This window comes from Schistocerca americana, chromosome 8 (assembly GCF_021461395.2).
Source record: "Schistocerca americana isolate TAMUIC-IGC-003095 chromosome 8, iqSchAmer2.1, whole genome shotgun sequence".
NCBI classification, from domain to species: Eukaryota; Metazoa; Arthropoda; class Insecta; order Orthoptera; family Acrididae; genus Schistocerca; species Schistocerca americana.
Window position 1 is genome coordinate 400,605,902 of NC_060126.1, and position 21,479 is coordinate 400,627,380.

The following is a 21,479-nucleotide window of genomic DNA, read 5'->3' on the forward strand; positions in this document are numbered from 1 at the left end:
CGTTACGAACCCAGTCAGTGATACTGATCTGATAATTTCGCCCACAGAGGTCACAAAATCAGCGTCTCCTTGAGTCCCGTCCATGAACTGTTGGCATATTAGTTCCGTTCTGAGTTTACTTCAATAGATACTGCATTATGTAGTGAATCAACCTGAATTCCATGTATGCCGTAAACCTAGTTTCACATTAAAGCAGTCATCAGTTTCCGCTATCCGTGATTTTCCGCAACCATGTGGGAAGCTAAGTCTAATGTTATTCTTCCGATTTCTTCCATATTCATTAGATGCCCCACAGACTCTTTCAATTGCTGCCATGTAATGACTTAGCCGCAGTACTCTCCCGTTGTGTGTTTCTCTCGCCCAATCGCCGCTGCGGAGCTAGAACATAGACACAGTGCGTCCCAGCATAAAGACAGTCAGAGATAGACAGTTGTGTTACGACACACACCACAGCAGAAGTCAGCAGACCTTTTTCACAGAGGGCCAGGAAACTCACAAAGTGACGAGCACGGGCTGCATCATCATTCTGTGCAATATTTGCATGCCAGAACGAAAGTACTGGGGGGAAAAAAGGACGAAAAACTAAGTTCTGCATTCCGTGTTAATCACGGGTGAGTGATGTGCAAATGAAGAGCAAATCAAGCAGCAAAATTCATTAGTGACATTTGCGAAACTTTCAAGATATTATCAATGTTTGGTTTGGAATTGTTACACCCAACGAAGAGAAATGCATTTCAATGTTCATCAGTCAATCTCGTTCGATGTGCAGACTGCACATACCTCATTTTTGAAAATTTTTGCTCACTGACATAATTTGCCCTGTACATTGACACCATACTAGCGGCAAATTTATTCGGTTTCGGAAATTCCACGCCAAGTAAACTGTGGAAAAATTCAACTAGATTTCTTTCTCTGTGCTTCTATTTCAACAAGTCGTTTGCTTGCAAATCAATGAGCTCCAACTGTAGTTATCTGGCATATCATCAAGTGTTACAAACAAACGAATTCTGGAACATAAGAATGTCACTCTCCATCCCGTCAAGATCTGAAAGTCTCTCCAAAAATGCTTCAAGTAACCAATAATTTCTCTTTCGGAAAATAAAGGTTGGCATCTTCGGAGATTGTAGCACAAAACTCTGAAACAGTAAAAAAAAAAAAAAAACTAAGAAAAGATTTCTCGTTTTCTCTCTCCAGTTGAGCTTTATGCAATGACAGCTTTCTCCGAAAGCCTTTAATGTTGCTCTAGAAATCGCAGACGAAGTTATTCTTTCCCTGAATTTTCAACTTCAGTTCGTTCATGTGGGATGTGACATCGACCAAAAGCGACAACATTGACAGCGAGGTTGGATCTGACAGCTGTGGATAATCTCTACCTTTTTCAATGAGAAAACCATGTATTTAATTTCGTAGCTTGTAAAAGCGACACAGGACTTTATCGTGCTGACCGGATCACTGCTGTGTTACAAGGCAAGTCACAGAACAGAAACTTTTTCAAGAAAATCATATAACTGGCGGTGACTGACTGCTTTTCCCCAGATGAAGTTCACAGCAGAAACTAGTGATTTCAGTATAGAAGAAATACCTAAGTCGTCCCCATAAAGTACTTGCTGATGTGTAAGGGGCAGTCAAAAGCAAATGAGACCGACGAAAAGAAAAAGTAATCTCCAAAACAGGTAATACATTTATCCCACTGTAGAGCCCGCCCGGTTGGCCGTGTGGTCTAATGCACGGCTTTCCGGGCGGGAAGGAGCGCCGGTCCCCGGCACGAATCCGCCTGGCGGATTTGTGTCGAGGTCCCGTGAGCCGGCCAGTCTGTGGATGGTTTTTAGGCGGTTTTCCATCTGCCTCAGCAAATGCAGGCTGGTTCCCCTTATTCCGCCTCAGCTACACTATGTCGGCGATTGCTGCGCAAACAAGTTCTCCACGTACGCGTATATCACCATTACTCTACCACGCAAACACAGGGGTTACACTTGTCTGGTGTGCGGCGTTCCTTGGCGGGTCCACCGGGGGCCGAGCCGCACAGTAACCCTGGGTTCGGTGTGGGGCGGCGGAGGGGTGAAGTGGACTGCGGTAGTCGTCGTGGGGTTGCGGACCACTGCGGCTGCGGCGGGGACGGAGCCTCTCCGTCGGGTCTAGGTTCCCGGTTCACATAACATAACATAACATAACATATCCCACTGTAAGATAAGATTCATCGAAAAAACTTTGCGGTTGCTTACAGAACCATACTTGTACCCAGGAGTGCTTCTTATCGTCCGAAGCAAGTCACCCACATGCTACCAAGGTTGTTTCGACGCGTTGTACAAGTTTCGCTGCGAAGCCCTTACGCATTCTCCATATAGACCCGACCTCTCCGCATCCGATTTCCCTGCTTTTGGAGTCCTGAAGTAAGACATTCGTGGCCATCGATTTGCTTGGGATAAAAGTATTAATTGTTATGATGATTACTTTGAAATAAAAAATAGTTTACTTACTTTACCATCTGTCTCGTTTCCGTTTGACTGCTCCTTATATCATACAGAGTAAGAACACAGTGCGCAGAATTTGCAGATCTTCTAAGTGAGCCGCCGGCCTAAGTGGCCGAGCGGTTCTAGGCGCTACAGTCTGGAACCGCGCGTCCGCTACGGTTGCATGTTCGAATCCTGCCTCGGACATGAATGTGTGTGATGTCCTTAGGTTAGTTAGGTTTAAGTAGTCCTAAGTTCTAGGGGACTGATGACCTCAGAAGTTAAGTCCCATAGTGCTCAGAGCCATTTGAACCAATCTAAGTGAGCCCTGGTGTGTTCCGCGAGAGCGTTCCCTCATTCCAGCCATGTTTTTCCCTCCGTTACTGTAACACCTCGAAGCTGATCCATTGAAGGTAACAGTCTTGCGAAGGTTTTGCTCTTCCACGAAAATGTCTTTTCTACTTGTTGTTACACGTATGCTGCAAATGGATCCAAACACTTGCGTTATCAGCAAATTGACACCATGAGTACGATAAGTTATGACATACTCGGGAGACTGATAGAATCTCTGTATGTAAATTGAAGGTGGAGGTGTGGCGCGGGAGAAATAAAAGGAAAGGCAAAGTATCACTGATATCAGCTGCATCGGGACATTATGCGGAATCAGCAGCGACGAGTGAAAATGTTTGTCAGACTGGGATACGAACTTGAGATCTCCTGCTTACTATGCAGGCGCGTTAACCATTCCGCGTAATGTCCCGATGCAGCAGCAACGCCTTCCCTTTGCTTTCCGCCGGGAGGATTCGTGTCGGGGACCAAGCGCTCCTTCCCAATCCGGAAAGCCGTGAGTTAGACCGCACGGCTAACCGGGAGGGCCACCCACCTACCTACATACAGATATACATACATACACTGAAGCGCCAAAGAAACTGGTTCAAATGGCTCTGAGCACTATGGAACTTAACAAGTGAGGTCATCAGTACCCTAGAACTTAGAACTACTTAAACCTAACTAACCTAAGGACATCACACACATCCATGTCCGAGGCAGGATTCGAACCTGCGACCGTAGCGGTCGCGCAGTTCCAGACCGAAGCGCCTAGAACCGCTAGGCCACACCGACCGGCAAAGAAACTGGCATAGGCATGCGTATTCAAACACGAAGATATGTAAACAGGCAGAATAGGTGCTGCGGTCGGCAACGCCTGTAAAAGACAACAAGTGTATGTCGTAGTTGTTAGATCGGTTACTGTTGCTACAATGGCAGGTTGTCAAGATCATAAATGAGTTTGAACGTGGTGTTATAGTCGGAGCACGATCGGTGGGAAACAGCATCTCCGGGGCAGCGATGAAGTGGGGATTTCCCCTACGACCATTTCACGAGCGTACCATGAATATTAGGAATCCGGAGAAACATGAATTCTTCGACATTGCTGCGGCCGGAAAAAGATCCTGCAAGAAAGGGACCAACAACGACTGAAGAGAACCGTTCAACGTGACAGAAGTGCAACCCTTCCGAAAATTGCCGCAGATTTTAATGCTGGGCCATCAACAAGTCTAAACGTGCGAACCATTCAACGAAACATCATCGATACGGGCTTTCGGAGCCGAAATCCCACTTGTGTACCCCTGATAACTGAACGACACAAAGCTTTACGGCTCGCCTGGACCCGTCAGCACCGACTTTGGACTGTTAGTGACTGGAAACATGATGCCTCGTCGGACGAGTCTCCTTTGAAATTGTATCAACCAGCTGGATGTGTACAGGTATGGAGACAACCTCATGAATCCATGGACCCTGCATGTCAGCAGGGGACTGTTCAAGTTGGTGGAGCTCTGTATTGGTGTGGGGTGTGTGCAGTTGGAGCGATATGGGACCCCTGATACGTCTAAATACGACTCTGACAGGTGACACGTACGTAAGTTTCCTGCCCGACGACTTGCATCCATTCATGTCCATTCTGACGGACTTCGGCAATTCCAGTAGGAAAATACGGCACCCCACACGTCCAGAATTGCTATAGAGTGGCTTCAGGAACACTCTTCTGAGTTTAAACACTTCCACTGGCCACCAAACTCCCCAGACGTGAACATTATTGAGCATATCTGGGATGCCCTGCAACGTGCTGTTCACAAGAGATCTCCACCCCCTCGTACTCTTACGGATTTGTGGACAGGCCTGCAGGATTCATGTGTCAATTGCTTCCAGCATTACTTCAGACATTAGTCGAGTCCACGCCAAGTCATGTTGTGGCAGTTATGCGAATTCGCGGGGCCCCTATACGATATTAGGTAGGTGTACCAGTTTCCTTAGCTCTTCAGTGTACCTCCATTTTAATAATGTGTGTGGATTCAAGGACCACCGGCGAGCCGGATGAACTGACGTCGCGATCCGGACCCGTATTTTGGTGACTGCTGCATTACAGCATGGTATAAAACAGTGTGTTGTGCGGTACATATACAGATTTTTATGTTCGGTACATACATAGTTTTTTATGTTTGTAGGCCAACCACTAAAATCATATGGTAACTGATTTGTAGAAGAAATGTGGCTTCTATTCGTTCTTGTGCCTTCAACACTCAAACTCTACACTGTCAAACTGAAAATCTTGGAAGACTACTAGATACGACGAAATGCTATTGCTTAGACATTACTTATGGCCTATCCCACCATAAAATACGTACTTAACACAGAAGGGAATAATATGTTTGTTTCCACAAACCGCCGCCGGCCGCGGTGGTCTAGTGGTTCTAGGCGCGCAGTCCGGAACCGCGGGACTGCTACGGTCGCAGGTTCGAATCCTGCCTCGGGCATGGATGTGTGTGATGTCCTTAGGTTAGTTAGGTTTAATTAGTTCTAAGTTCTAGGCGACTAATGACTTCAGAAGTTAAGTCGCATAGTGCTCAGAGCCATTTTCCACAAACCGCCTTTTCGATTCCCGTCTTCTGGGTCCAGTTTAACTGTCCACTGTTTGGGTCTCTCATTTGCCGAAAATACTAGCGTCATTACAGTTTTTACAGTCAGTGGAGGCACTAACTAAAACTGCTCTTTATTGTTTATATTACTGAAGTTATATTAGTTACATTCGTTAGATCCTTCATCAGTCAAAACGTAGTCTAAAATATTTGTCGTGAAACCAAACATAAACGCCACACAAACATGTGAAAAACGCTCTCACACCTGAACCTGAGATTTGCTCTAGACGCAGACAGAAAGGTATAGTGATACCTTCCCAGGTGTTGGGGGGGGGGGGGCAGGAGGAGGGAGCGGTGGGACAATGCCGACCCTGTAGAGAAACGGGAAGAGGCAAAGGAAGATGAAAAAGAAGAAAAAGAACCGACAAAGGACATGCAGAAGGGTACTAGGACCAGCTGTTTTTCTACCTGTAAATAATTACGCAACGGCACAGGTATTTGGGAGGTGGGGGGATGTTAAAATCGAACTACAACAACATCGCACACACTGCTGCAGCCACAGTTAACGCTAGGGAAAAACATGGAGACCTGAGTTCTCAGCCAGCCAGCATCGTTATCATCAATGGCCGCTCTTTCCCTATACACATTCCATTTACTTGCAATATCAGTTCTGGAAGACGAAGACCGTAACTGGTTTTGTTAGGCCGGACTAACGATCATCGTTGTTCTACTGAAATAGCGCCTGGAAATAGATTGTTGTGTTATAACGTCCTGCTTTAGCGAACACAGTGCCCTCTGGTTTTTCAGTGGTGGGGGAAAGCTAGTGGCGCCACTAAACCCTACTTTTACTTTGAGTGGCAGGATGGAAAGTGTCAGCACTGCAGCACCGTAACTCCACCGAAAAGTAAGGAAGGATGAAAGGAAGATTGGGTTAAGTCCCGTCGACATCGAGATCATTAGAGACTGAGCAGGATGGGGAAGGAAATCGGCCGTGCCCTTTCAAAGGAACCGTGCTGGCATTTGCCTGCAACTATTTAGGAAAATCACGGAGAACCTAAATCTGGATGGCCGGACGCGGATGCCGAAAACTAGGTATTCCCATTCACAGTTGTGGTGGGACTACAGTGTACCGCGAGCAGTGATGTCACTTCAGTGGCGCGTGTGAACGCGGCTCGAAGTGCGAAGCACGCGGCTGTGGCGTGACTCGGTTCGGCGGTGGGGCAGCTGCGTGGCGGGGACGTGGCCTTGTGGAGGGTTACGGCTCAGCGCCATGTTGAAGCAGCGCGAAAACAGATGGCGTGGCGGCGGCGCGTCCCATACTCGTTCGCGCCACGTCAGTCACGAGTGGCGCTGGGAAGCGACGCCTGGCGGAGACATCCGAGTGGCACGCTACTGTTTTCGTAGATCCGAACCGTCAAAATGCGAGACGATGTTGAGTTTAATGAAATGTTTTGTGAATTAATAGAAACGTATCCTCAGCTGTACGATTACACTCGAGCAGATTATAGCAATCGCAGTGTACAAGATAAAGCCTGGCGGAAGATTGCTGCACAACTAAACGAAACAGGTCAGTGTTTGATGAGTAATAGTATTATACTTCGCAGGGAGTGGTCGAAATTATGGGAACACCAAAGGTGCAACACATTACCAAGCGTTACACGTTGTAAGAAAGCCGTTGCCATGCAAACAGCTTCCAGTCGTCTAAGAGTGAATAAATACAGCACGTGTTCTGTATCGCTTTCAAGGGAGTCTTACGCTATTCTTCTAGAAAAATAGCGTCAAGTTCGGGATGGCGATCTCGCACCATTCTCTTCAAGTGCGTAGCTCGTGGTCTAGTAGCTAGCGTTGTTGCCTCTGGATCACAGGATCCTGGGTTTGAATCCCGGCCGGGTTGGGGATTTTCTCTGACTGGAGACTGGGTGTTTGTGGTGTTCTCATCATTTCATCATCATCATCATTCGTGATAGTGGCTAGACTGAATTGAGTGAAAATTGGACTGTGTAAAAATTGGAACTTTGTACGGGCGCTGATGACCGTGCAGTTGAGCGCCCCACAAACCAAACGTAATCGTCATTTTCTCCAAAGTAGACCACAAAGGTTCAGTAATATGTAGATCTGGTGATTGTAGTGGCCAAGGGAGAGGAGAAAATTCATCCTCAAGCTCACCTCACATAACCAGTCCTGAATGATACGAGCTGTGTCGTCTTGGAACACAGCATGTCTATTGGGGAACAAACATTTTACCATGGGATAGACCTGACCAGCGAAAATTATCACATAGCCCTAGGCAGTAATGCGATCTTGCAGAGTAACTATGGGGCCCACGAAATTTAACAATATGGGTCCCCAAATCATTACTGAACCGCAGCCATGTCTCATTCTTGGTGCGAGAAGTTGTAAACAGGGGGAAACAACGGTCATCCGATCAAGTGGCATTCTTTCATTGCCCCACAGTCCAGGTTTTATGGCTTCGGCACCGCAGTTTCTTGTTACAGGAACTTGCGTCACACATCAGTGGATCTGGAATTTCAAGCCGCGCGAGATTAGCCGAGCGGTGGCATGGACTGTGCGCCTGGTCCCGGCGGAGGTTCGAGTCCTCCCTCGGGAATGGATGTGTGTGTTTGTCTTTAGGATAATTTAGGTAAAGTAGTGTGTACGCTTAGGGACTGATGAGCTTAGCAGTTAAGTCCCATAAGATTTCACACACATTTTGGAATTTCAACTCGCCCTTAAATTCCCTGTTTGTGAAGACTGTTCTGACCACGACTGACACTTGTCGCGTATTGTGGACATTGTTGATGAAAATACAACAATACAAACTGCAGGCTTCGCTAGCAGCTGCTTTTATGCACAAACATGCATCTCTCGCTGTTCCCATATTTTTCTTCACTCCTTTATATGTTGCCTAATTACTAGAGATACCCCTACCCTCAAAAGTGGACCCTTGGCTGATACTACATTCCTTTTTTCTCCTTTCTAGTGATCAACTGTAAGGAGAGATGGAAAAATATAAGGGGACGATACAGCAAATATAGAAAAATAGTTCGCTCATCTGATTCTGGAGCTAAACAAGTCGCAGAATACTACCTAGCATCACGCCTTCAATTCTTGGACAAATTTTTAAAAACAAGACCTCCGAAGGGCAACCGTGTCCTCGAAAACACTAAAGTTGAAGAAGTAGACGACAGTGTTTCAGTTGAAGCAGAGTATCGTGATCTATTGCGCGAAGATTCCTCTTCTTCCTCATCGGAACCATCTCCTCCTCTCCGACAAGATCCATCACATGTGTCGCCTACACCACCTGCAGTTGCTAAATGCGAAGATAACAGGAAGAGAAAAGCAGGCACTGACGTGCAAGATGCGAATGAAAGTGCTTTTAAGTATTATCTGGAAACGCAAAATTTGCTAGAACATAAACTGGCGAAAATAGGTGAACTTGACGCAGATATGGCTTTTCTCCAAAGTTTGCTTCCGGATATGAAGGCAATGACAGCTCAGCAAAAACGGAAGTTCAAAATCGGTGTTTTAAAGCTGTGTGACGAGCTTCTGGAGCAGCATCCTCAGGCACCTCAACCTCCTTTACCCTCACACAAGTGACACGTGTCTTAACAGCTGCCAAACGGATCTTCCGACTGCTGCTAGAGGCGTTTGAGGCACCACAGGATTAGCCAGAACTAATTGAGTGAATTACAAAGCATCAGTCTTAACTGAATGCTTAAAACTGTTTCATGTGATAGAAACATTTCATATAGAAAACAGTTAGTTTCAGTATATTACTGAAATGTGAAGTGCCTAAAAAATCATTTTGTAATATTGCTGGAAATAAAAAGTTATCCACCACAACATATTGTTATTCTGATTATAATTGTTTAGTGAATGAAATATCTATCTTGAAAGTGAATCTCAGACCGTTCCACAAAGTACAGAATGTGCAAAGATATTCTGTAACTTACTCTGCAGTTGTCTGTCGGGCTCATAACTGCCTGCTCAGGTGGTTTCCTTGCGCATTGACGTCCCCTGAGGTGCAGAAGTAGGAAGGAAAGGGGACCAAAGGGACATGCATTAGAAAGAGGGCGCTGGAAGGGGGTGGTTGTCGTCTGGGGCCGGTCGCAGTGGCCGAGCGGTTCTAGGCGCTACAGTCTGGAACCGCGCGACCGCTAGGGTTGCAGGTTCGAATCCTGCCTCGGGCATGGATGTGTGTGATGTCCTTAGGTTAGGTAGGTTTAAGTAGTTCTAAGCTCTAGGGGACTGATGACCTCAGATGTTAAGTCCCGTAGTGCTCAGAGCCACCTCAGAAGTTAAGTCCCATAGTGCTCAGAGCCACCTCAGAAGTTAAGTCCCATAGTGCTCAGAGCCAGTTGAACCTTTTTCTCGTCTGGGGCGGGCTTTGCTAACTGCTCTACTAACTAATGGACAAAACTGAACCTGAATTTAATTTTCTAAATATTGCTACCGTAACATACGACAGCTAGAACCAATACCGTTCATTAATGTGATATTTAGGAGTATATTGCCAGTTAGTTCGAAGATTTGACAATAACAAATGGATCAAATGGCTCTGAGGACTATGGGACTTAACTTCTGAGGTCATCAGTCCCCTAGAACTTAGAAGTACTTAAACCTAACTAACCTAAGGACATCACACACATCCATTCCCGAGGCAGGATTCGAACCTGCGATCGTAGCGGTCGCGCGGTTCCAGACTGTAGCGCCTAGAACCCATCGGCCACTCCGGTCAGCGTGACAATAACAACTTAAAAATGTCATATAACTACGAAACTTTTTAAATATATTTTTTAACAGTTAAAATTATTAACGTCCACGATCCGCTATAAGGTCTCTTTAGAAGTCAGAAAGCGCGCACAAAGTGGACGAACACAGTTTCGGTCAAAGCTCCGACAAGGAAAATAACGAACAGGCACGGCAAGGACAAGTCTTTTTAGCGCCAGCGAAGCGTCTACGTAGAGACTGACGTAGCTGCGTGTTTGATGCGGCACGTTATGCCCTTATTAAGCATGGTGTAAGTCTGTGGCATCTGGTCAATGCATTTTGGAAGCATATTTTCTCACAATGCCCGGGGGAAAGAGGTAATAATTCAGAAGTGGATTATTTGCATCATCTGTGAATGAACAAATACTATTTTGTCTCATTTGTGACAAGAAGTTTTCAGAGGAAACTATGACGACTTGCAGTCTAAGTTATAATCTTGGAAAATGTCGTTCTGACAAAGTCAATATGCCTATTTCATTTTTTTAAGCATTAACAGAGTATGAGAAACATAACATCGGAGGCAAGTTATTCGAAAAATCTGCTCTCTGAGCTGAAGCCTCCTTGCGTTCTATAAAATATCATTATTAATTTTAAAATGTGGAAAATCTCACACAATCTGGGAAACGCATCTACTTACCACAGTTAAAGAAACTGTCGGTGCTATGCTGGGCGCCTGCCGTAAGTGTCAGAATGCAATCAGTCCTCACGAAGTGGAAAATATCACATTTTACCAAAACATCTTCAGTAATACCAAGGCATGACTTAGTTAAAATGTCATTAATATTATTAGTAATATTTTTTGGACATAATCAAAAAGAAATTATAGTTGTCTATAAATTCTGGCAGTGACAGAGCTACTATTCAAGGTAAACACTGACTGAATTTAAACTAGTAAGAATTGTGGTTGGGATGAAGTGATTATTTTTATTTTATTTATTTATTTATTTGAAGGCAGATGCAGATGATGGACGGTGGTGCGGGAACCGCTGGTCCCCACACGTAAGCAAGGCCTTACTCTGGCTCAGAATCCATAGCATAACGTGTATCGATACTTGAATAAACGCAAATCAAAATACATCTACTAAAATCAAAACTTTGCCACTACCTAAGTTCTTCACCAAGGGAACACACTGGCTATCTGTGACTGGGTGCTGATTGTAACTTAATGTCAGACACAGCAAAACTCGCGTATTTTCTGAACAAACGGCGATCATCAACAGATACATCCGTATGCAATAAATGCGAATGAAAAATAAATACCGAGAATGTTGTATCGCCGTTAATAGTAGTACTCATTTGCAATAATGAGCACAGTGTAGAAAGATAATGAGCCTGCAAAACTATATCTGCAGTAGGAAGTTATTTAAAGAGCGAAATTAATATTAATTTTAGTTCTGAGCCGGCCGCTGTGGTGAGCGGTTTTAAGCTCTTCAGTCCGGTACGGCGCTGCTGCTACGGTCGCAGGTTCGAATCCTGCCTCAGGCATGGATGTGTGTGATGTCCTTAGGTTAGTTAGGTTTAAGTAGTTCTAAGTCTAGGGGGCTGATGATCTCAGATATTAAGTCCCGTGATGCTTAGAGCCATTTGTAACATTTTTTTAGTTCTGAAAATAACTGAAAATTTCTATCAAAACTGAGTGGAATTTCAGTTACGTGAAAGATGGTGGCAGTGACAAACTAACACAGCATTAACACAAATGATAACGTTATTACGAAATTCTTTCCAGTAATAGTTCACTAAGTTTGAGCTTTTATGACCTGTATAAAGTCAATTTCGCTTAACTTTGAGCTGTAGGCGTTTCGTCGTCGTCTACGTTGTCGGTCCACAGTTACCGACCGTGCAGTCCCGTAATTATCACTGTCACGCTAACATTCTTGCTCCGTTCGTGGAAGCAGAAGGATCGCGCTGTTTGTAGAATCCTCTCGCATAACGTGCCTACAGCTTAATGTACCTATAGCTACATAGATAAGATACGCTTCATACAGTTAACATTTGTTAGGCACTAACAGTCGCAGTTTTGAATCTTCGTTTCCCAGTCGATCACGACTTGTAGTATTTAAAAGTACCACAGTACACAAAGAATAAGTACATTAATATATTTATAATTTGATTGAAAATCCGTGGGACGCGTCAAACGCTCCCTGTTGCTCACAATGGATACCATACGATCACCACAATTGTGCGGTGATCAGCACATCCTATATTGTATTATTCTGCATTACGCTATATAGAGCAATTTTGTTTCATATTTCAATATGTATTTTTTATTTTAGATTGCAGATAGGATTGTCCGGTTTTCGCCATTTTCGCTAGGAATTGTTAACTTTAAAACTATATAGCTTGAAATGTATTTGTCCAATGAAATTTCCTGGCAGATTAAAACTGTGTGCCTGACCGAGACTCGAACAACGGTCCCGAGTTCGAGTCTCGGTCCGGAACACAGTTTTAATCTGCCACGAAGTTTCATATCAGCGCGCAGAGTGAGAATTTCATTCCGGTACTTGGAAATTTTAATAGGTTATAGGCATGTAAATTTGTAGTGGAAATCTCAAGTTGCAGAATTTTTCTGTCAACAAAAAAAAAATTCTTATAATTTTTGTAAAGCAACTTTTTCTCAACCTAGGATAAACATATAACAGAAAGCGTGGGTTTATTCTGAAGTTATCTTTCGTTGTTGTAAGGAGTTGCAACCACTGTGACCGTACAGTGAGACGAGAGTTTTATAAAGACTAACATTGAAGAACGGTTGTGTGCGTATTGGAACGCGCGAGTAGCGGTACACGCGGCTGTGATATTGAGTGCAGTGTTGCCGTACTGTCATCTAACTCCGGGCGATTTGGGAACGAAGGCCTGTTTGCTATTGTTACTGATCGTCTCGTCCGGACCCGGTAGCTGAGTGGGCAGCGTGATGGAATGTCAATCTTAAGGTCCCGGGTTCGATTCCCGGCTGGGTCGGAGATTTTCTCCGCTCAAGGACTGGGTGTTATGTTGTCCTAATCATCATCATTTCATCCCCATCGATGCGCAGGTCGCCGAAGTGGCATCAAATCGAGAGACCTGCACCAGGCGAACGGTCTACCCGACGGGGGGCCTTAGCCACACGATATTTCATTTCACTGATCGTCTCCACCGTGGTAGCTACATAGTTTTAAGTTCTACTTCTTTCTTTGGATGTGAGGGTGAAAAAGTAGTGGACAGCATGCTCCCTGTGTACCAGGTGTCACACTGTCTCGGAATATCGTTGTCAGTCTAAAGAGTAGGAGCTGCTTCAAAGGTGAATGATAAAATATGTCACGCAACTCAAGGAAAACAACAGAGTGTTAGTCTAGGGCGTCCGAAAATTAAACTCGATAATTTTACTTGATGCACAATACGAAGAACTATTCACAGTTTTTAAATGAATAAGATATTCCCCACAATTAAAAACTTCCAACTTAAACTGATAGAAAATGTGGCAGATTATCCCAATATTTCAGTGTTCCCTCTAAAAGTAGTTAAAAGTTTGGGATATTGTTTGAAAAAAAGTTTACTGGAAACCAGTGCTAATGGAGCCTGTGACAGCTGCTGTATCCACACATATAGTACGTCAGAACAATGAGGGAGCTACGAACACATGGCTACAAAATCTTCTTTGTAGTCGAGACCTGGTGCGCTCAGACTCACGCAGTGAAGTATGGATGGCAAGAAAATGTGGTCGGACGCTTGTAAAATAGGTTTGACAACAAAAACAACACCGAGGATACATTCAGCAAACGTATGGTTGGCGAAGAGTGTTCAAGACACCGTCTGGGTCTGGGAAACACTTAATAATTTTGCACATCGATAATGAACAATTTTTTGATGTCGCAGAACTTTGTTTTATTGGGAACAAAGGAACGAAGTGAGCTCGGCTTATTATGAAGAATGGTTCAAGGAAGTCCTGAGTTTATTGTCTTAGAGGTGAGCCGTTGTTACAGATCAAGTGTCATATCATACGATGGTTGATCGTTCAACTAAAAACCAGAGTATATCATGACTGGAAGGTGAAATCATATCTTGGATGGCATCAAAGAATATTTCGCTGCAACCTGGAGTTGACAGTTTTAGCAAATTGACACAGGTAGAGATCATATTCCTAGCCAGGCCTTATTTTCAGATACCAGTGAAAAAGATAGGAAAAGTAACTGACAACTTCGACTAGATGTAAAATTTGTTTGGTTGCCAGTGGCTGACTACGAGCTTAATTTAATCGAGCTCATAGGGGCGTTTGTAAAGAGTAGAGTATCAAAAACGAATACGGCTAACAGCTTAGGATACGGTAGAGATATGGAAGCACTTAAAGCTTTAAGCCGAGATACGCTACGTGCTGAAACTGCAGAACTCTGTAGAAAGTGTATTAAACATGGCATTAAAATTGTAAACATCTATAAGCAGAAAGATTATGTGTCTGAAAATGTCCCTCATATCGAGCCAGTCATAATCAACATGAAAGACAGCAGTCCCATTTCAAAGAAACTTTGTGATTTTTCAGATGAATATTGGTAGCTGCGATTACTTGAAAAACTGTGTGAGTAATGTAAATAGCTCTTGTAACAAGTGCACAGTATAACACGTCTAAATGAAACCAAACGATTAATAAACGTGCTATTGGAGGTCCAAAGTCATCAGAAGGAAAGGTGATGGGAAATGGATTTTCTGTACGACAAACCGAAATCAAGGACTGAAAGTAAAAACAGCGCTGCAATCCTCCGGTGCCGCAAATCATTTACTTGATCGTGGCAACATAACATCTGATTCCGCTCCCGCGCCCACTACTAATCGCATGGTGCAATAAGCACACAACCAATCTTTGGCCTTACGACACACACCTTCTAAACGAACCTGAGCTTTCTGTTATATGTTCATCCCGAGTTGAAAAAAATCACTATGTGGACGATGTGGCCTATTCTACACCATATTTTAAATCTATGTGACGGTGCTATGCTGATTATATTTATATGTTTTGACGATGCCATTATGGCCGTATCACTTTAGGACATGGTGTATAAAAGATCTGAAGATGGTCATTACAGACTGAAACCGGTCATCGTCTAAAGAATTCATTTGTGATCAGAGACTGGAATAAAAAAACATTTTAGAAAAAATTACTTTAGAAAAATCGTAGGAACTTGTTCTTGGGTGAGTGAAAAATCTTGTAACTTGAGATTTCCTCTACCAATATATTTGGTTACAACCTATTACAGTTTCATTAACTTTAGACAAATAATATTTCAAACCAACGGCCTTGCCGCTCCTCTTTTTGTTCCCAGTGCGAAAGGTTCTTCGCAGTTTTTGCTTCCCATCCAGTGCAAGATGTTGAAACGTCCCCTTTGAACAATTATACAAGACTGTGCTTAAACTGACACACAATATTTTGTTAGCGCAACGCAATCTGACTTTCAAAATTCCCTACAAAAGAATGGCCCTGACTAACATTAAACTATACCTTTCACAAATCACTTACCTCACAAAAATCTTCGCTGCTCAAGCTACTGCAATACAGCGAGTGCCACTACTGCCAGCTAAATAAAAGATTCAAACTATGGAAGGCACTAACTACTGATAGGGATAGTTAGCAAATGAAAGATATTAATAGAGAACAAACAATGTATTTACCTTGATATCATCATATATAAATATAGCAGTTCATGACAAATTTCAAAACTCCGCCATCTCTCTCTCCACATCCACCACTGCTGGCGGCTCACCTCCAACTGCGCAACGCTACGCGCTGTTCACAGACAGCTGCCTAACACTACAATGGCGAGTATTACAACAATGCAGAGCAGACACAGACTGCCCACAGCACAGCCAGTGATTTTCATACAGAGGTGGCGTTACCAATAAAAAAACCTAAACAGCCTACTTACATAGAGAAAACATAAACAGCCTACTTACATAGCCCCCATGCTCCCCACAAAAAATTTTACAAAATATTTTTGGGCAGTGGCCAATAATGATTTGATAAAATTTTTCATAATTACAATAACAAAGAAATCAAATGCACACACTTATTGATACAATGTTGGTCAAAAGCTAAAATTTTCTCACAGTCTATAAAGACAGTCCTGATTCATCACAGTGAAATTGCAGTGTTTTTCTCAAAGTCTGAGCAGTAAAAGAAAATGCACACAGAAGTAGTGGATTTCCATGCTGTCTTGAAGAAGTAGTGTTGTCCTTCCAATGGAAAGACAGTGCTGACTCTTGACATGCAGACAGGTAATGGGCCACAACAGAGTAAACCCACAGCAGAGTCAGTCGACGTTTTGAAGAATATTGGTAGTTAGGTCATCACAGAGCAGACCCACTGTAGTCCTGGTAGAGAGTATGGTATTGGTGGGCCACCAGAGGTGCAGACCCTCTGCAGTCCTTGTAGAAATAATGGTACTAGTGGATCATCAAAGATGTAGACCCACTGTAGTCCTTGTAGAGACAGCCAGCAGCCATCTGTTGTGACTGTGCAGGTGCACAATCACCATTGAAGAGTCTTGCGGATAATATATCAAGTCCATAACCCACCACTTGTGCACTCACAAAGTTTTTGGAATTGTCCTTAGAACCAGCAATGCTGTTATCCAGTCCCTTGCTGAATTATTAACACACGTGCAAACACTAACAGTCCCTACTTCTCACTTATTGTCCATATACTATGACCAACAGAAACGTGTGCCGTGAAATGTAACTAACAAGTTAATAATATCATGAACTGGTGACAATTACAATTTTATAACATAAGAATACAATTCCAAAGGCACAAAATACATCATTAAAGAACATAACAATACAGACAACATTTGTAGTAAAACAGGCGTTACAAAAGAATAGAAATAAACATATACATCAGTGTTACAGGAATTACGACATGAGTACAAAAATAAAAGATCAGAATCACTTTCGAAACATCAACTTCACACATGAGCATTAAAACAAAACAGAGTAAATAATGTGTAAGCATATTTATAAGGTAAATAACATATTATTAATGCCAATTATATTTGAGGATAACAGTATTCCTCATCATAGTGAATGTAGCATAGTACTAGAAAAATTCTACAATTCTTATCAGATAAACACATAAAGACAGGAAAAACACAAATACACAAGGGTACACAAACATATGGAGGGATGACACCAAAGGAAAGGACAGGGATTGTTTTACTGCAGTATTTTGCATGGAGATCTCCCTTCTTTCATCATTATTCCCAAAAAGTCCTATCTAAGCCTGCTTTCTGTATTCTGTTCACATCCTCTGTCAAAAATAGTTTTTCTCCACTGTACAGTATCCCTCTTTTTTTTTTTTTTTTTTTTTTTTTTTTTGCCAGACCATTTTCTGATAGCTTCTCAATGCATTTCTTATAAATTCATCATAGTTAGTTTCTTATATAGTCTACCCCCTCTTAAGCTAACTTAAATCTACTGAGCTCAGATGCTAAACTAAGGGACGAGGCAATGCAGCAGCACATAAAACAATTAATATAAACAGCAATAAAAAAATGGAAAATCGCAAAGCAAGCTACAGTAAATCTAAATTAACAGAAAAAATGCAAAATTACAACTAATATGAGCCAATGTGCAGCAACATGAAAAAATAAATGAGTAGTAAAATTGGCTTAGCAGAGTAACACAAAGTCAAATTCAGTAACACTACGCCTGGCAAACAGCAATAACTTATACCTAAACATGACATAGCTCAAGCAGAAAAAATATTACAGTAAAGATAACAATGCAGATAAGGGAAATGTATAATCACATCTTAATGTCTAAGTAATTAAAATGGTGCACCACAACAACTGATTGTAAAAAAGAAATATTACCATGTACTTGAAAAGAAAATTACGTGTTACTGTTACTAGTTCCTTCTTATTGTTCTTTCCTTTCCAAGTGCTCCTTTTTTGAAGAATGTGGATCACAAAATTATTATTTAATAGATCTGTTGACAGAAAGTGTTCACATTAGCAAATACATCGAAGTTTATTTTATAAAACTAATGCTGCAACACAGCTGGAAACTAGATATCAAATGAAATAAGCAATTACGCAAACCAAAGCATAAAAACATCAATCAATAGTCATGTGGCATTTCGTAACTCAATAGCTCTCAACTCTCGTAGAAAGACACTTGTCATAATCAGGTGTGCAGATGTACGAATATTTCCCATCAATTCATAAGCATTTCAGTAATTAGCACAAAGTACGAGTAACCATATGTTTTCAGGTAATGAGCGTGTAATATTTGCAATGCTTTCTACAAAGGAACGTCAATAGCCAAGATAATGGCCTCCCTTTTTTTTTCTACCTGTGCCGCTGAAAGGCTAATGGCTTTTTTTTTTTTTTTTTTTTTTTTTCGGGCGGCTGTCGCCCAGGTGGGTGCCCGCGACGCATTACGTGCAGGTGGTCACTTAACTTTCTTACGGAAATATTTACGACAGCAGTTTCCGCTACAGTGACAGTCTCACATAAGAATATTTCACAGGTCAAGAATTAGCGTTCCAAATCTATAGAAACAAAACCCTATAAATATAACAGTGTCCAAAAAATTTTTCGTCGGCATTGTAATACATTCACACATGTACACACATTTCATAATTCTAAAGTACGATTCTTGGTTTCCAACATCCTGTTTCATAAGTCAAGAGTCCCTACCCGCTATTCATTACTCCTTACCTTATTACACATATACGTATCCATCGACACTCATCAATATTTCGTCATTATAAATATGAAGCATAATCAAATAACTCACATAGCCTCAGCCTATTAATCATAAACATACCTCAGCAGCATAACACATCGTCGTCGTAAAAATAACATCATAACACCTCAGTCAAATCTCAAAATCGTCGTAGCTTCCTCCAATAATTTCTAAGCCTAAAAAAATTCTCTGCTCATGTCAAAAGTGTCAGCTGCCTCAAACGTACTTTAAAAATCATGAACTCATACCAAATGCATCATTCAAAGCTCTCATAGTATCACAATGGTTCCGGAAAAGTATGAGCATTTCACAAAGTACAGACAAAATACAATTTCGTAAGTGTGAAGTTATCCAACGGTGTAATTACGTAAACGTCTGTCACTGATGTAGTAAAATAAATGCTTGTCTCTCTCAGGTAAATAATCAGACAGCTGTGTAATTTGTGTGTTAGAGAAATATGGTACCGATGTGTAAAGTTGTATAAGCAAATACCATATTAGCTAGGGTTCCTTGTGCTTGCCAAACACATGGTACACAAAGTAGGCGTATACCCCCCTGAGGATTAATGTAATTATACCCCCAGGTGTTACAGATTACAGCAATGGAATGAAATGTATCACGGAAAACTTTCTTTGTAATTCAAAAATCTTTAAAAATAAATGTTTTAAGTACAAAATTAATCACTCAAATACGTGTACTGTAGCGCTAAATGTGCGTCTTGTTGCAACATATCTTCAAAATATTTCATAAGACTGGAAAATTCAGATTGTTCGAAACGTTTCATCATTATGATGCTTTGTTTTACTCGGTCTTGTGTGGCCTGAGACCAATATGCTGAGAGGAAGGCATGGTAAAACTCTCCTTCACTGTGGCAATCGTGAATGACCGACCGCATTCTTACAGCTGGTTCATTCTCCAAGTAGCCACACATAAATTCTAATCTGTGTTCTAACGACCAGTTGGGAGGAAAACAATGAGAGAATTGATGGAGCCATGCTTGTGGATGAATGTCGTTGCCAGAATTCTTAAATGTTTTGAATTTACGTGTAGTAATGAACAGCTTATAGTCAAAATCATCATGTCGGCGAGTCGCATATCGGTCATTGTTAGGTCGTGTCGGCCGTTCCATATCAAAATTCGGTGCACATTGCCAATTTCTTTCATAACTTCCGAAATGCCCTGTGTTATTATTTTGTGGCTGTTCCGTATTTCTGTGTCCCTCTTCCCGTATTGGGGCGCGAGTATCCTCTGAAATACGTAATTCTTGAATTACCTGTGTCAGCTGATCTTGTACTTCCCGGATTTCTCTTTTGTACTGTGTATTGATTTGATTTTGATTCTGTTTGAATTTTCTAATTTGTTCACACTCTTCTGTGTCAGTGAAGGCTACAGGTGTTGTGTTATTCAGATCATCATCTACCTTTGTAGATAAGTTAGTGAACTGATCTGAAAGTTCAGCTACTTTATCCGATAGTGAAATTATTTCCTCTGTATGTTTTTCTGAACCAAGTTTCAGAGTATCTACTGTGTCCTTTAAGTTTTCCTGAGTTTTTGCAAGTTGCGTAACCGAATCGGTAGATGCAACTGAGTCAATTTTAGCTTGCAAGGTGTCGTGATTTTCATGAACAATGGTTTGCAGTTCTTTTATGGCTGCTTCGTGATTCTGTAATACATTTTCATGCCGCGAAAAAATAGGTTGAAAATGCTCACAAATTTGTGTTTTTACGTCATTACAGACCTTTTGACATTTCGATTCGATGTTATGTAACTCAGTGGTTAAATCTTCACGTGTTTGTTCAAGTGTAGTGTCTAACTTTTGAAGATTTTGTTCCATTGTGTCTAACTTTTTGAGATTTTGTTCCACTGTGTCTAACTTTTTAAGATTTTGTCCCATTTGTCTCTGATTTTGTTCAAGTGTTGTGTCTAACTTTTGTAGTTTTTGTCCCATTTGTTGCATTAACTGTAATAACAATGCACTGGTGTCTGAAACATGTTCCTCAGTGCTTTTCGGCTGTGAAGTTGCACCGGCAACATTCACATTTTGACAAGCGGAAAATGTGTCTTGACTCATTTGGGAAAACGGTGAGGACGCAAAACCTGAATCTACAGTATTTGCAAAATTGTGTCCTGTCATTTCGGATTCCTGAGGCGAGCTGTTGCCGACCGATCGATCGATAATGCTTCCCTCTTCACTACCTGTTTCACTGTCTACACCATTGTTTGCAGCCCACTCCATTTCCCTATGCACAATTACCAAATTACTACTTTGAACATCAGTTAATTCATTACTCGGTGGCGCTAACACACTGCTTTCATTTTCACTGTCATTTCTCAGTTTACTTTGGAGCCTAGTATTACGTTTTTCACACGCCATTATTGTCACAATATTTCACACGACAACACAGAAAAGCACAATTTGAAGAGCAAAAATAAGAGAACACATTAACATAACACTGAAAATAATATCTAGTTAATTGCAGCTGCGAAATACTTGGTGCAAATCTACATGCATGCCACAACTGTTTTACTGTACAACAATGAAAGACTGCAACTACAAAGGAGATTTTCTCTACAATTACGCGCTAGCAATAAACAAAATCTATACTAATTACACAAACTACAACAAAAAATCAGA

General features: G+C 42.0%; 1 protein-coding gene across 1 annotated transcript; it reads left to right on the top strand.

Moving 5' to 3' along the window:
- Positions 1-6,729: 6,729 nt before the first annotated feature.
- LOC124545446 lies at positions 6,730-9,113 on the top strand. Its single transcript, XM_047124369.1, has 2 exons — positions 6,730-6,932; positions 8,346-9,113. The coding sequence occupies exons 1-2, from the start codon at positions 6,785-6,787 to the stop codon at positions 8,960-8,962; spliced, it is 765 nt and encodes a 254-aa protein (XP_046980325.1). The 5' UTR covers positions 6,730-6,784; the 3' UTR covers positions 8,963-9,113.
- The last annotated feature ends 12,366 nt before the right edge of the window (positions 9,114-21,479 follow it).

What these genes read in the sequence shown, in the direction of transcription:
- LOC124545446 (XM_047124369.1), top strand. Translation starts at nt 6,785, where the DNA reads ATGCGAGACGATGTTGAGTTTAATGAAATGTTTTGTGAATTAATAGAA. An exon ending in TGCACAACTAAACGAAACAG is followed by an intron (nt 6,933 to 8,345) that starts GTCAGTGTTTGA and finishes TCTCCTTTCTAG; the next exon opens with TGATCAACTGTAAGGAGAGA.